This window comes from Excalfactoria chinensis, chromosome 16 (genome assembly GCF_039878825.1).
Source record: "Excalfactoria chinensis isolate bCotChi1 chromosome 16, bCotChi1.hap2, whole genome shotgun sequence".
NCBI classification, from domain to species: Eukaryota; Metazoa; Chordata; class Aves; order Galliformes; family Phasianidae; genus Excalfactoria; species Excalfactoria chinensis.
The window spans coordinates 10769054-10781574 of record NC_092840.1 but is presented as its reverse complement, the minus strand read 5'-3'; the positions used below and the strand labels follow the sequence as shown (position 1 = coordinate 10781574).

Sequence of the window (12521 nt, the reverse complement as noted above, 5' to 3'; positions counted from 1 at the left end):
CCTCTCCAATGCCCAGTGTAGGAGGAGTGGAATTTTTGTACATAAAACATTCTTTCTGTTCTGCACTGAATGTGACCATTGGGTTTCAGAGCAGTTTATCTTACACAACATTCAAAGTTTAATTCCATTTGATAAAATACGCTCAGTTTCAGACTACAGTAGGCTATAAAATACCACAACCTACTATTAAACTGCCACCTGTCTCAAATTGTCCAAAGTAATGATAATCTAAATTGGATAGCTGAAAATTAACTGCTGGATTACGTGGCACGTTGCTCTTCTGACATCTTCCCTTTGCTGAATGCAGATCTACATGGCTGTAAGCTCACCGAAAAGTGTTAAGAGACTGAGAGCACAGGTCAGCTGCTGCAAGAACGCTGTCCAAAGAGAGCGCTTCTGCTTCTCACCAGCACAAACATGGGAACTTTCCTTTCTCCTATGCAATTGTGTCTCAGCACAGCAATCACAGAAGCTCTCCTTTGGTACGTGAACATATTTTAGAAGTTTCACAGCAAGTGGCCAATAAAGACTTGGCTTACATCCTGAGAAATAAGCCTTTTCTCCAGCACGATGAACCCTCAGCTATGTGAGACAGAGTGGCAGACTGTTCATGTCATCGTAATCCCTGAAGCTATCATGGTGCTCAGGCCTCAAAGCCAAAACAGGGCTTTGCACATCCTGTCAAACAGGCATACATAGAAAAGCTCTTACTAAGGAATAAATACATATATGTACATTTACATACATACGTACACAAACACACATTTTTCTTTTAATAATGGAAAGAAATGACAGAGGACCTTAATTTACAAAGTTAATACGTTTTTTCCTAAAGAAAACACCCTGGGCAAATCCCCTACACCTTTCCACATCACAGGAAAACAAAACCATTGGGAAGAAACCATTGCCATGCAGGAGCCAAGTCTAATTACATCAATGTTTAAATATTCTCTATTTGAGGAAGCAGCCCCACCAGAGAACTGTAACATTCTATTTTCTAAATAGAAGGTCACAAAGCTGCACTTTGTCCTGGCCATGGACTTTGGACCGCCCTCCGCTGTGCTCAGTGTAAGCCACAAAGGATGGTATCCTTCCCTCTGCTGAGCAGGAGCAACGTACTGAGGTCCCATTGAGATCCACTGGGAAAATGTACCATTTAATCCTTGTGCAATCAATAATTCCCTGTGAAACAAGCCAAGACGCCCTCGATCAGTTTCTGTTATTTACAGCTATGTTCTTGCATTCTGAAATTTGGACTTGAGTAACGCAGCTGAGCTGCTCTCATTTCCAGGTAAGTCATGATAACAACCAAGACCGTGGCAATAAACTTCAGGCAGCCATCTCAGTCAAAATGCAGAACAGACAACCTTCATCAAAGGAGCCTGTGCTGCTCCTCCAGGGATGAGATAAGCGGACACTGCTCCCATTTCTATCGAAACTGAGAACTACCTCAGGCAACAGAAATAGCCAGAGCGAGGCTTCCGAAATCCTACAGATCTCCCCATTCAACATCCAGCAGCTCAGCACACACACTTCATACTTTACGGCAGAGCTCAGATGCCCGATTCTGCCTACAGCTTCAGCAGGGAAACAAACTCCTGGGACAAATACACAAATCCGCCTTTATCCTGAAGCTCTGAAATTACAGCTGCAGTTCAGCTCCCCCCAACCCACTGCAGGGCTTCCCTCCAAACAGAAGAACTTACACAGCACTGCAGTACAGCGAGACTCAACACTTGTTATCTTCGTGCAATCCAAGTCTGACCACGACCAAAGACATTGGTTACCATGCATAGATTTCTCCCGTTACACTTTGCCCTGGTAAACCTCCTCGCCATTTATGTAGCATCAAATGCCAAAACCGATTCAAGATGTGAGACCTACTCCTTTTGCACATGTATGTGCGTAGGCATTTCCATCTTGTCCATTTCTAGGCTCATGCTGAGGCGCTGTCATGAATTCATCCATTTTCCCTCTCTACATTCTTCAGAAGAAAATTCTGCTTTGTGATACTAAACCTGAGGAGATTCTGCCTACCTTCCATTCCGTATTTTGCTCCTTCTGCAAAACCTTTTCTTTATAAAAAACAAAGTCTCCCTTTGTATTCAGACTGCCTGTGGGCAAAGAAAAGCTTTAAAGCTGGGCACTTAAACATGAGTGAATTGCAAACTAGGGCATATTGACTTTAAATGAACACCACGCCAGTTTTCATCCCATGGCTGCTTCTAAAATGAAGTTTCAGGTACAGATTTGCATTCCTGCAGGAGAAAGGCAGAGTTACCCAGAGACTGTCCTAAGCATCAGGAATAAAAGCTTCCAAAGTTCAGGGTACATTTCCTAACACAGATAACTCATCAGACTGCATTTCCTTGCACTCTCCTCCTTAGCACATGAGCTACTGAAAAAAGCAGTGAGCAAAGAGGACAGAACACCATCCAACTTGCTCTTCCCTGAATTAGCTTAAGGAGGCAGCTCTTTGATCTCTACAACCAGTATTTGTTCCACATCACTAACGTGCAGCTGTCACAAGCTGGCATTAACACTGAAAAGATGCAAAGACTTTCTCTGTTTTTAGTTTCCTCCATTATGGATTTTAGGTCACCACAAACTGCAAAAACTGGGACACAAAACCCCTCTCAACCATCTTCTTCAGTGCTCAGCTTCTAAGCCAGTATCTAGGGCGCTCCTGTTAAACACATCTCACATTCCAAACATTTGGCAGCTAAGCCTAATTATTCAAAGTAAAACATAAATTACCAGTTAGAACTGGAATACAACACTCCTAATGAATAATCCTACCAGTAATTCCCTGCCTACTGAAGGCACGTAATTCCAGTTTAGAAAACCCTTTCCTGCATGCAGCTCGCTGGAGCTTACAAAGCAGAAGCAGGACGGTGATCCCCTTCCCGTCCCACAGCCAGGACCCTGCAAGCCCGTCCCACGCTGCCAGACCAGAGGAGGTTGGTTCCCCAGCATAGAAGGATCAGCAACCACCGTGCTGCTCCCAGCGGAGCATCTGGGAAGATGAAATCCAAAGGAAACTTCTTTCCAGTCCTCTTTAATGACGGCCTGTCAGGATTCACGACTCTTCCTGCAGCCAACACATCACCCACGAGGTCCTCTTGAAATAATGGTGTTTGGCTCCTTCCATGAAGATTATGAAACATTAAGTTATAAAACCAGATTCTAATCCAGTTAGAGCTTTGGGTACCAGAGTCACAGCTTTTCTCCCTGCTTTTGGAGTGCCAGATGAATCCCATCGTTCGCTTGCATTTCCAGTATGCTTTAAAAATGCCAAGCTATTTAAATAGCAAAACAACATCAACCATCAATTTATCCCCAGCTTGTAAAAGTTAAGTGCAGATGAAACAGCTAAAGACCTTGTAAAATAAGCAAGAAACAAAATAATAGTAATTCTTGCTTTGTTAAGAAACAGAGTGATTTACCATTTAGGGCACATATCTCCTAGGGCTTATTTTGCATTAGAATACTGCAGCTTCTGTAATCATCACCATCTCAGTTCCTGGAGTTACATTTCCATCAAAGCAGCTACTTTCTATCTTTTTTTAATAAAAGAATAACCTCCCCTAGGAGGAACAGACATTCTACTTTAAACCGGTAAACAAAGTTCTTTATTCACTGCCTATGAAATGATTTAAAAGAGTCTGGAAATAATATTAAATTGCAGGAGATTATTACTTCCACTAAAACAGTCCCTCTTCAAAAACAGGGCAAACATACATCGAATCATCATTCTCCCAGACGTATCCTTTGTTCAGCAGACTGCAATGCAGACTATTCAGGCTGCTGCTTACTCCAGGCGACTGTTAGATACCGAATTTGAAGGGTTTTGCAGAGCACAAAAGCTGGATTCTACATCAGTGGACAAACTTGTCCTCAGCTGGCCCCGGCACAGACAAAGCTCAAGTGTATCGACTCCCATGAACAACATCAGAAGGCTGCTCATAATTAATGGTGTTGGACACCAGCACTAATTGAATCAAATAGGGATTCTCTCTTCTAACACTTCTTATACTTTGCTTGAATCACTTATTAGAGCTTCAGTTTCTGCAGAGCGTGAGACAACTTGCTGGAGCAAAGCAGGCAAACACCCATTTGGCCAGAGCTGAGTCTCAGACAGTGCTGTGTCCCACAGCGCTCCTTCCAACGCAGGTCTGCAGTTCCAGCTCCGACGTTCTCAGGCTGTTATCTGCTGAAGGAACGTGGAGGAAAAAAAGGAGAAGAAAAAAGGCAACCGAGATCACCATGTTCCTGGATTGAGAATACACACCAGGTCAGTATCCCAGCAGGGCATCAAAGCACAAACAAGTCAGTGGTGGAACTAGCTTGGTGCACCTGTGGCAGACCTTTCTCCAGCATAGGATCTAGCTCCCCAGCTGCTGACAGCTCCTAAATCTGATTATCATCACATTCTCCTGTTCTGTCAAGCTCTGTTGTTGTTTTTTTCCACCCGAACATCCCTGCTGTGCCCTCAGCCCTGATTTCTCCAGGGAGCTTTCAGTGCAATGCAGCAGTTCAGCAGCTGAAATCCAAGCAGGAGGCAGGGCAACCTTCCTGAAGAATGCAAAGGCCTTATATTCAAGGGCTGCCATGCGCTGTATTCTTCCAATTCCATCAGCCCCGAGCACAGCTGCACAGTCACAGCTCTCGGGACTCTTCACAACCAAAGGAACTACTGCTGTGCAGGTAGCACCTACTGATAATGTGTTACTCAAGGTCCAGAACAACAAAAGGCACATGGATTGGGCCATACTGAAACCCCAGCAGCGTATGACACTGAAAAGTTTGCAAGACAGGCAGATTTCAAAATGAGAATGTTTAAGTATTTACGTTGCTGCCTAAACATTACGTGAAACAAAATGGTACGGATCTATCTGCTTACTGCAGCGTGCTCCCAAGCACATCAACCCGTAACAAGCTCCTAGAGCTCTGTGGAGCTCTCACACAGCTCTGCCCTGGGGCTGGTCAGATCCAGCCAAAGGAAAACATCAGCCCTACACAAAAGCAGGCTGCCCTGGCATGGGGCACCAGAGTGAGCTCAGCCATGCACCGCAATGCCCGAGCTGTTTCCTGAACACTTACACACTTCCTTTGTCCTTCAGAAACACACACGACAAGCAACTAACAAATAACGCCCAGAGCTGTTTAAGCACCGGGGTTAAAGAGGAACTTTTCACCAGCTGAAAAACACCTCCCTCTACTACAGCAGTTCTGAAAAGCCACAATGCAGCTCTTTTTTTTTGCAAGCGGGTCTGGCAATTCACCTCTGAAGGCATCGCACCTTTCAGGGGAGGCAAGAGGCAGAGGTGAAGGAGAAGGACTCAAACCCAAACAAGGCCGGCAGTACTAACATCCATCCCCCAAGCAGTGCCCAACACACTGGGGTTCTGTTCAGCCACACGGTAACTGCCCATCCGCAGGGCACTAGCCCAACGGTCAACAAAGGCAGCTTTTATGCTATTTTAACAATCTGAAGTGTCTCAGTTAATGGAAGACCGGGCAATTGGCCCTCAACTATTTCTAATTGACTGGAATGATGGATGGAGCTAAAGGGAAAGCTGACCCACTGAACTTTTCCATACAAAGCTAGAAAATGGAGGGAGATTGTAAACAGTTTATGAGAATGAGAAGTGGGAGAGGCAGAGTCCCAAGGGCCTCGCTGCTCTCAACCTGCTGAGAAGTTGTTTGAGACTGAGGAAAACAAAGACCTTCAACTCAGCAACACACAACAAAAAACAAACCACTGGGGAAGACCTCGACTAACAGGGAGCTTTTCCCATGCTCCCCTCCCCTTTCCCCTGTAGCTACATGCCTCTGAAATGCAAGCTGGGCCTTTGAGTCAGAAAGGGCAATTTGTCACTTTGACAAGTAAGACATCTCACAGGGCTCTGTATTGCTCGGCCCTGCTTTTCAGATTGACTGGGTGTTAACCAAAGATGTCAACCTCAACAGATGCGATAACATATACTTAAAAATCACATGTTAACAATCCCACCACCTTAAAAGCAATGCTCAGCACACTGAGCACAACAACTGATTTTCAGAAGCAAAGCAACCACTAACAGCTCACACTGCGAAAGGACAGTCCTACCTCATCCAGACAGAGCAGCCTGCTGACCTGAACCCTCCCAGGAAGGAACAGTGGGGACACCTTGCAGGCAGGCAAAGGGATGAACAATAGGTTTAAACTGGCAGCAGCTATCTTAACAAGGTACTGAAATGCACAGCAACTGAATTCTTCCTCTCCAGTCAAAAAGAACTGGAGTTTCAGAGAACAATTCAGACCTTACAGACTAAGTCACCTCCTCGTACAAATCCAGCTCTTGACACTCACTACCTGTAGAATTACATCGAACTCGGGGTCTTTTGAAAAGCACTAAAGCTGGGGGATGAACCCAGGCCTCAGAGCACGGGAAGTAACACCCAGGACTGGATGAGAACACCCCTGGTTGCTTGGCAGGATCACGAAATACAACAGAAGCATAAGCCGTGCTTTTAGTATGAGCAGGTCAAAGGAAAAGGAAATAAATACAAACACACCCGGAACACCCAGTGCTGGGGGTACCTTATTTCTCCTAGCTGTCAACACCGCTCATCTGGAAAGCCTTCCCAGCAGGAAACCAGACTAAATGAGGGGATAACGACTGCTTCTCACCAAGAGAGAGTTCAGTGCAATTTGCTGTAATTTACATGTGCAGTTTTTTAGGTCAGTCCTCCTCCCAAAGACAAACAAAATGTAAATCTACGTGTCTAATCTTTGACCAAACCCAGAACAGCTCAGACCTGCTTCCTCTCTGGAGCCTTTCAGATGAACTAACCAGGGCTAAATTGGGGAGATTTTTAGTGGGATGAGGTTACATCACGGATTACAATTTTCCAGTAAGCTTCTTCCTCCATCTCCACCTGCTGCCTCTACAATGCCAGCATTAACAGTGGTGTGGGATGACTCATTTGCACATTCCTTTCTGCAGGACTGGCATTCAGCTCTCATTTCTCCTTGACCCCACACAGTTTTGCTCATAAATTAAAGTGATGCATGTATTACTAGATATCAAGTCCACAAACTTACATGCACACAGGAGTCAGAAGTACAAGCTAGGTCCTTCATCTAAAACAGAAAAAAGAACTGTCAGTTCAGCAGAGTACAGCAGTAAGTTTCTCTATGTGCTCCGTGTGCCCCAGACTTTACCCCAGCCACTTAACACCCCACTCCTGTGTCAAACCAAGATCTGCCAGACCCAGCCTGTCAGTTCCAGGCTGACACACGCACACCTCCTTGCACTGCTACAGCAGCACCTTCAAGAACTGCGCTTTGACCTAAGGCAGATGTAAGCTGTCTCTGCATTCTTTAAATTATGACCAGGACTGCATCATTATTTTAGTGCCCTAGCTGCTATATCTGACCAGTGTTAAGTTTAACTAATCTTTTTGCCTGTAGAATTGAACTACACAACACGAAAGCTGCTTTTGTGGCAAAACACACGACCCACAACATGAAAAAACAGAACTGCTTTCATAAACTTAAGGGAGACAGAACTAACAAATAGGTCAGTGATGACTTTCAAAGCCTGAATTTCAAGGAAGTCACTTCTTAAATAATTTATTCCTTATTCTAGGGAATACAAAGTGACTGACAATAAATCTCACTGCCTGTCTTATAAGAGATGGGCTTGCCAACATCCCCCCTTACAAAGCACCACAGCAGGCTTGCTTGGCATCAAGACTGCTTCAGACCAAACAGCTCCCCAAGAGGTCCATCTCTTCCCTCTGCATCTCACCCCCTCTCCCAGCCCCACACAAAAGCTGTGGTCTGACCAAAAGGCAGCAGGAATTCTGCACACCGCTTCCAGCACAGGCCTCAGTGTTATGTATCCCCAGGGACCAAAAACGTGACAGCAGGAAAGAAACGCTGCAGGAGGTCTCCTATGAGCACAAGTCCATTTGAACACAAAGAGACACAAACCAACCAACAAATCCAGAGGCCAATCCATCTGCCATAGATCTTCTAAATGGAAGAGATTCCAGCAGAAAGCCAAGCCTTTCCAAGCGCAGTGTGTTACTGTGTTGTTTCAGCTGCCCACGAGAGCCCACTGATGGCTTTGTTCAGTAGCCCGTTTACTTCACACATTCTCTGTATTTCTTAGGACTGAGCTTACAGCCCTACTTGTACATGGACAGCCTTCACAGTCTGAAAAGGCAGCAGAGGGACTTGCTAAGTAGTGCTAAACTAGCAGCAGACAGTAGGTAGAGAAAGGGAAAAAAACAAAGGGGTGTAAGGGGGGAGAACACTGAGTAAGAGCATTTCATCATTTCCATTTGGCATCGATTTGCACAGCCAGTGCTGGAAAGGGCTGTTCAGCTCCTGCATCCACAGCCTGGCAAGGATGCAGACAGTGCTGGGGCTCCAGAACACAGCTGACAGAAGAGGAGCAAGAAGAGATCAGAACAGAAGAGCATTAAGATCAGAAAAGGTTCTACAGTCTGAGCAATTCAGCACACAGAGAAGGTCAAGGGTTGATCTGAGAACAGTTCAAGTGCCTAAAGGAGTGTCTTAGCTTCAGCTGGGACCTGCCAGGTCAAACCACAACAAGAAGTAAGAGAAAACTCAAAGAGAACCCTTCTTTCTCGCAGGTAAAGGTTCAATTAGTCCCAATGTCAGGAAGCTGAGGGCTTACAGGGCAATTTTTGTTTCAAGTTGTAGAAAGCGAGTAGCAGAAATATGAGATATTTTCATGCCTGAATTATCTTCACTACTTAAAGATTAATTGGTCCAACCTATTAAAAAACATGTTCCTATTTAATCTAAAACTTGACGATGGAGAGGTGCTCAGTTGTATGCACACACACACACACACACACACACCCTTCTGAAGGCTTTTCAGTCTTAGAGCAAACCATTTACAGCTTGTCAAGGATTCCTCCCCCAGAAAATCATACTGCAATGTAATAAAGAGATCGCTATCTGCCAGCAAAGCAGCTCAGCAGAGGGTCCCAGTCAACACTGGTTTTCCTTACGGACTTCCCTCTCCTCTCACCAGTGAGGCAGGGAACCACCATCAGCCGTGACAGCAGTGCTACAAATAAAGTCAAGCTCAAAACAGAGTAGTGTGAAAACTCAGCTGAGAAATGGCCAACCACCCAGTTATATGCACTGTGTATTATTTTTCAGTTTTATTCCTGCTCTGTGTACACTTGGCACTTCATGATGGAATTCAAATACGACAAAGATCAGGACAAAACACAGCCCTAGAGCTTGTGATGTAAGTCACTGCTTTAACCAGTGTTCCGAAACCATCTCTCCATGAAACACACAGATAACAACAACAGATGACATGAGATGAAATTAAGGACTTGCTAATAACTGACATCAGAAAGCCAGACTCGCTCTACAGGCTGCAATTCCCTTGGCCAGACAAGCTGCAGCACTGCTGTTCCAAGCTGAGAACAAGCCAGCCGCACTTCACTCCCACTCCTTGTTGCGTTTTATGCCAGGAAACGGAATCTTTAATTTACCAGAGCAGCCCTGCAAAGCTGAGGCTGCAAATAGGATACAGCGTCCTGTGTGAGCAATTCATTTAGCAAAGGCCTACTGGAGCCCCTATGAACAGAGCAGTGGCCCAGATGCACCTCGCACACCCGAAGCCGTGTGCCAGGCACTGCTCCCAGCCTTCAGCCAAACTCACTGTGCCTGACACACGCACTGCGGAGCAGGAAGAACACTGCCCTGAGCAACCCAGCACAGATGGAGCCAAGCACCTAAACCCTGCTTAAAGCCAATGGCGGTTAGCAAGGCAGTGAGACAAAACGTAACCATTCAGTGGGCGGATGACACAGATACCCATATCCTGAGCTGCACATTCTGTAAAGCAGCCAACTGGCACACTGTGGGTGAAAGACAAACCTGATTCCATGCTTAATTCAGTCACTCAGGTCAGCAGTGACCAAACACATCGGTATTTGCAACTTCCCATCTGCTATCAGTTCATACATGCCGAAAAATTAAATCAACAAGCTCTGAAGGAAAAGTTAATGAGCAACAGCTCATATTGTGCAAAATAAATCTAACAGTATGAACGCCAAGGAATTTAAACCAAGTACAGCTCCATTTAGAACATGAAAACCTAAGGATAACTTCATCACTCACTACACCAAAGTCACTCAGTGTATACCGAGAGCCTGCTAAAATACATCTAAAATGTGTTTGGAGACCCACAGAACACGTCAGATAACCTGCTCCATGTACACTCAGCAGTAGATGTTACAGCCATTCTTAATTCTAGCTTTGTAAGCCTTGTAGACACAACTCACTGTGCTTTCGAATTCATAACGTTCTGCAGAGCGCTGCAGTTTGCTGGCTTATAAACGTGCCCTGCTGGCTCGCTGGGTAGAAAGATTTCTGCTGACTTCATCCATCATTTCAGCTGCGTTCATCAGGGCTTAATGATTTTCCCTGCTAAGGATCCAGGCTGCAGATATCAAGTAGAAGAGCTTATATGTGTCTGACAGACTGGTGATATTTTAATAGGTGATATTTGACTGTATCCATAAAGACACTGTAAATAAATGGTACTAATGAAAACCAGGGTCCTTCATTAAAAAGTGAAAAGCAGAAAAACAACCCAGAAGTGACTGAACACTGCACAGCACTGAACACTGCACAGCACTGCTTCGAATCGTGTTCTGAAATAACCAAATCATTCCTTATTTATTTACCATTCACTATTTATAAATGCATTCACATTTATAAATGCATTCAGAGCTTTTGCTTGAGAAATGGGATGTGCAGCAGCTGTTCTACCATACTAATTTACACACAAATGCAGATATTCAAACATTAATAAAAGATGCTTTATTCTCAACTAATTAATTTCATAGATTTCAAACTTTGTGACGAGCTGCTGCAGTAAGCCCTTCTCCAACCCAGACGCCTGCTGCTCCTCAGAAGAGCATTTAACTCAGAGCTCCCCAGCTTACTCCACAGAGGCCACAGACCCTTTGCTAACTGTTTCTTTATAGGCATATGATGTCTGTTACAAAAATAATTAAAGTTGGCCTCTGCAAATAACTTTTGCTGGGAAGAAGGCTGCAAACTGGAGTCAGAAGGATCGCTGCTACCTGGCCAGCAAGTATATCATCATTTTATCCTGGGCCTATGACAAGCAAGGCCTGTGAAGTGATCAGTATAAACCATCGGGGTGCAATACAGCAAATAGAAATGCAGCATATAACAGGGCAGGACGCTTCCTCCTGTCCGACAGGAGCCTCAGAAAGATTTGCTACACGTTATATGGAACTGCGAACAGCACTTCATCTTTCCAAAAACTGCCGTATCTTCCCCAAAGCTGAGATGCTCCTCTTCACGTCAGAATATCTGCCCTATCCAATGATTAAGTCCTTTGACATTTCAAAGATGGTTCCTTCCAACTTCCCATCTTATATCGTACAAGTTTACCACACACAGTGGATCAAACTGCAAACGTGCCTTGATCTGGGTTTTATACACACCAGGGTAGGTGAAAAGATGAGCAGCAGTGATCTGTACCACCCAGCTCACCCCAGAAGCACAGGAGGGGGGAGTGCAGGGCCTTGGGGGCTGTGCCCAAGGGCCAACCAGGTGGCGGTGAGGGACGACATCCAACGCGACTCCCTGCCCAGTCCTTCACCAAATGTCACATTCATTCTCCCATGTCTACAACGCAGCTCCAGGGAACTGCTAAATATAGTCCAAAAAGCAACCGACAGCAGAAGTAAAGCACACTCACTGCGTGAGGAGCCACTGCAGCCCTTACAGACAGCTCTGGCTCTAAAGGAATTCCAGAGGAACTAAAGCATCTCAACTGCCAAAGCATGAAAGCATCCAACAAAGCGGGTGGGGGTGGGGAAGGAATACCAATTAGGGACTGGTAAGAAGGAGACAGCCACGGTTATAATTTCATTTCTCTGTAAACCCGTGATTTGTGCAGTCAGCAGAACTGAGACATTTGATTTAGATTTACCTCCCCTATCTGTCCCTGCTCTGAAGAAGGAAAATAGCGTTCAGACTTTTCAAGACAGAGCTAAAAAGAACTTCCCTTGGAGATCTACCCAGACAAAAAGTAACTGACTTACTGCAGATATAAATAAACCAACAACTCTCACAAAGTTTCTGACTCCAGCTTTTGCCTCCGCAGCACAGGTTGTCAGAAGATTGATTTCCTTTGTAGTTGTGCATTACCTAGAAGCTGTCTGCAAGGAAAGAAACAGCTACAGATTCTCAGAGTAACTCCTGAGGCAAATGCTCTGCTCTGAAGGAAGAACAAAGCTCTTCTGGAATCGAAGTCAACAGCTGGTAAAACAGAGCAATGACTCTGGAATGAAGCCACTTTTAATAATAGTAAAAGTAATCAAAAAAGTTTAAAAAATAGTAAAATTAAAGTGAGGGCACCTGCCCTGCCAAGGCTGCCTGCACACTGCAGCCCCACCGCTGTCTGCCCCTGGATCTGCTCCTCGGGCCGCAGCCC

At 45.1% G+C, this 12521-nt stretch overlaps 1 protein-coding gene across 19 annotated transcripts in view; it reads right to left on the bottom strand.

The window, feature by feature from the left end:
* The window catches only part of ARVCF (ARVCF delta catenin family member), a 158024-nt gene that overhangs the window by 60300 nt on the left and 85203 nt on the right, over positions 1 to 12521 (bottom strand). For 14 of the 19 annotated variants that reach the window (XR_011905430.1, XM_072351282.1, XM_072351284.1 and 11 more), the window contains one exon: positions 7091 to 7129. The exons of the other annotated variants lie outside the window; for them this stretch is intronic. Coding sequence is in view for 13 of the 14 variants with exons in the window: in XM_072351282.1 (XP_072207383.1) it covers positions 7091 to 7129 (39 nt within the window). In the remaining variant the exon portion in view is untranslated. The remainder of the gene's footprint in view (positions 1 to 7090; positions 7130 to 12521) is intronic. 19 annotated transcript variants of the gene reach the window in all.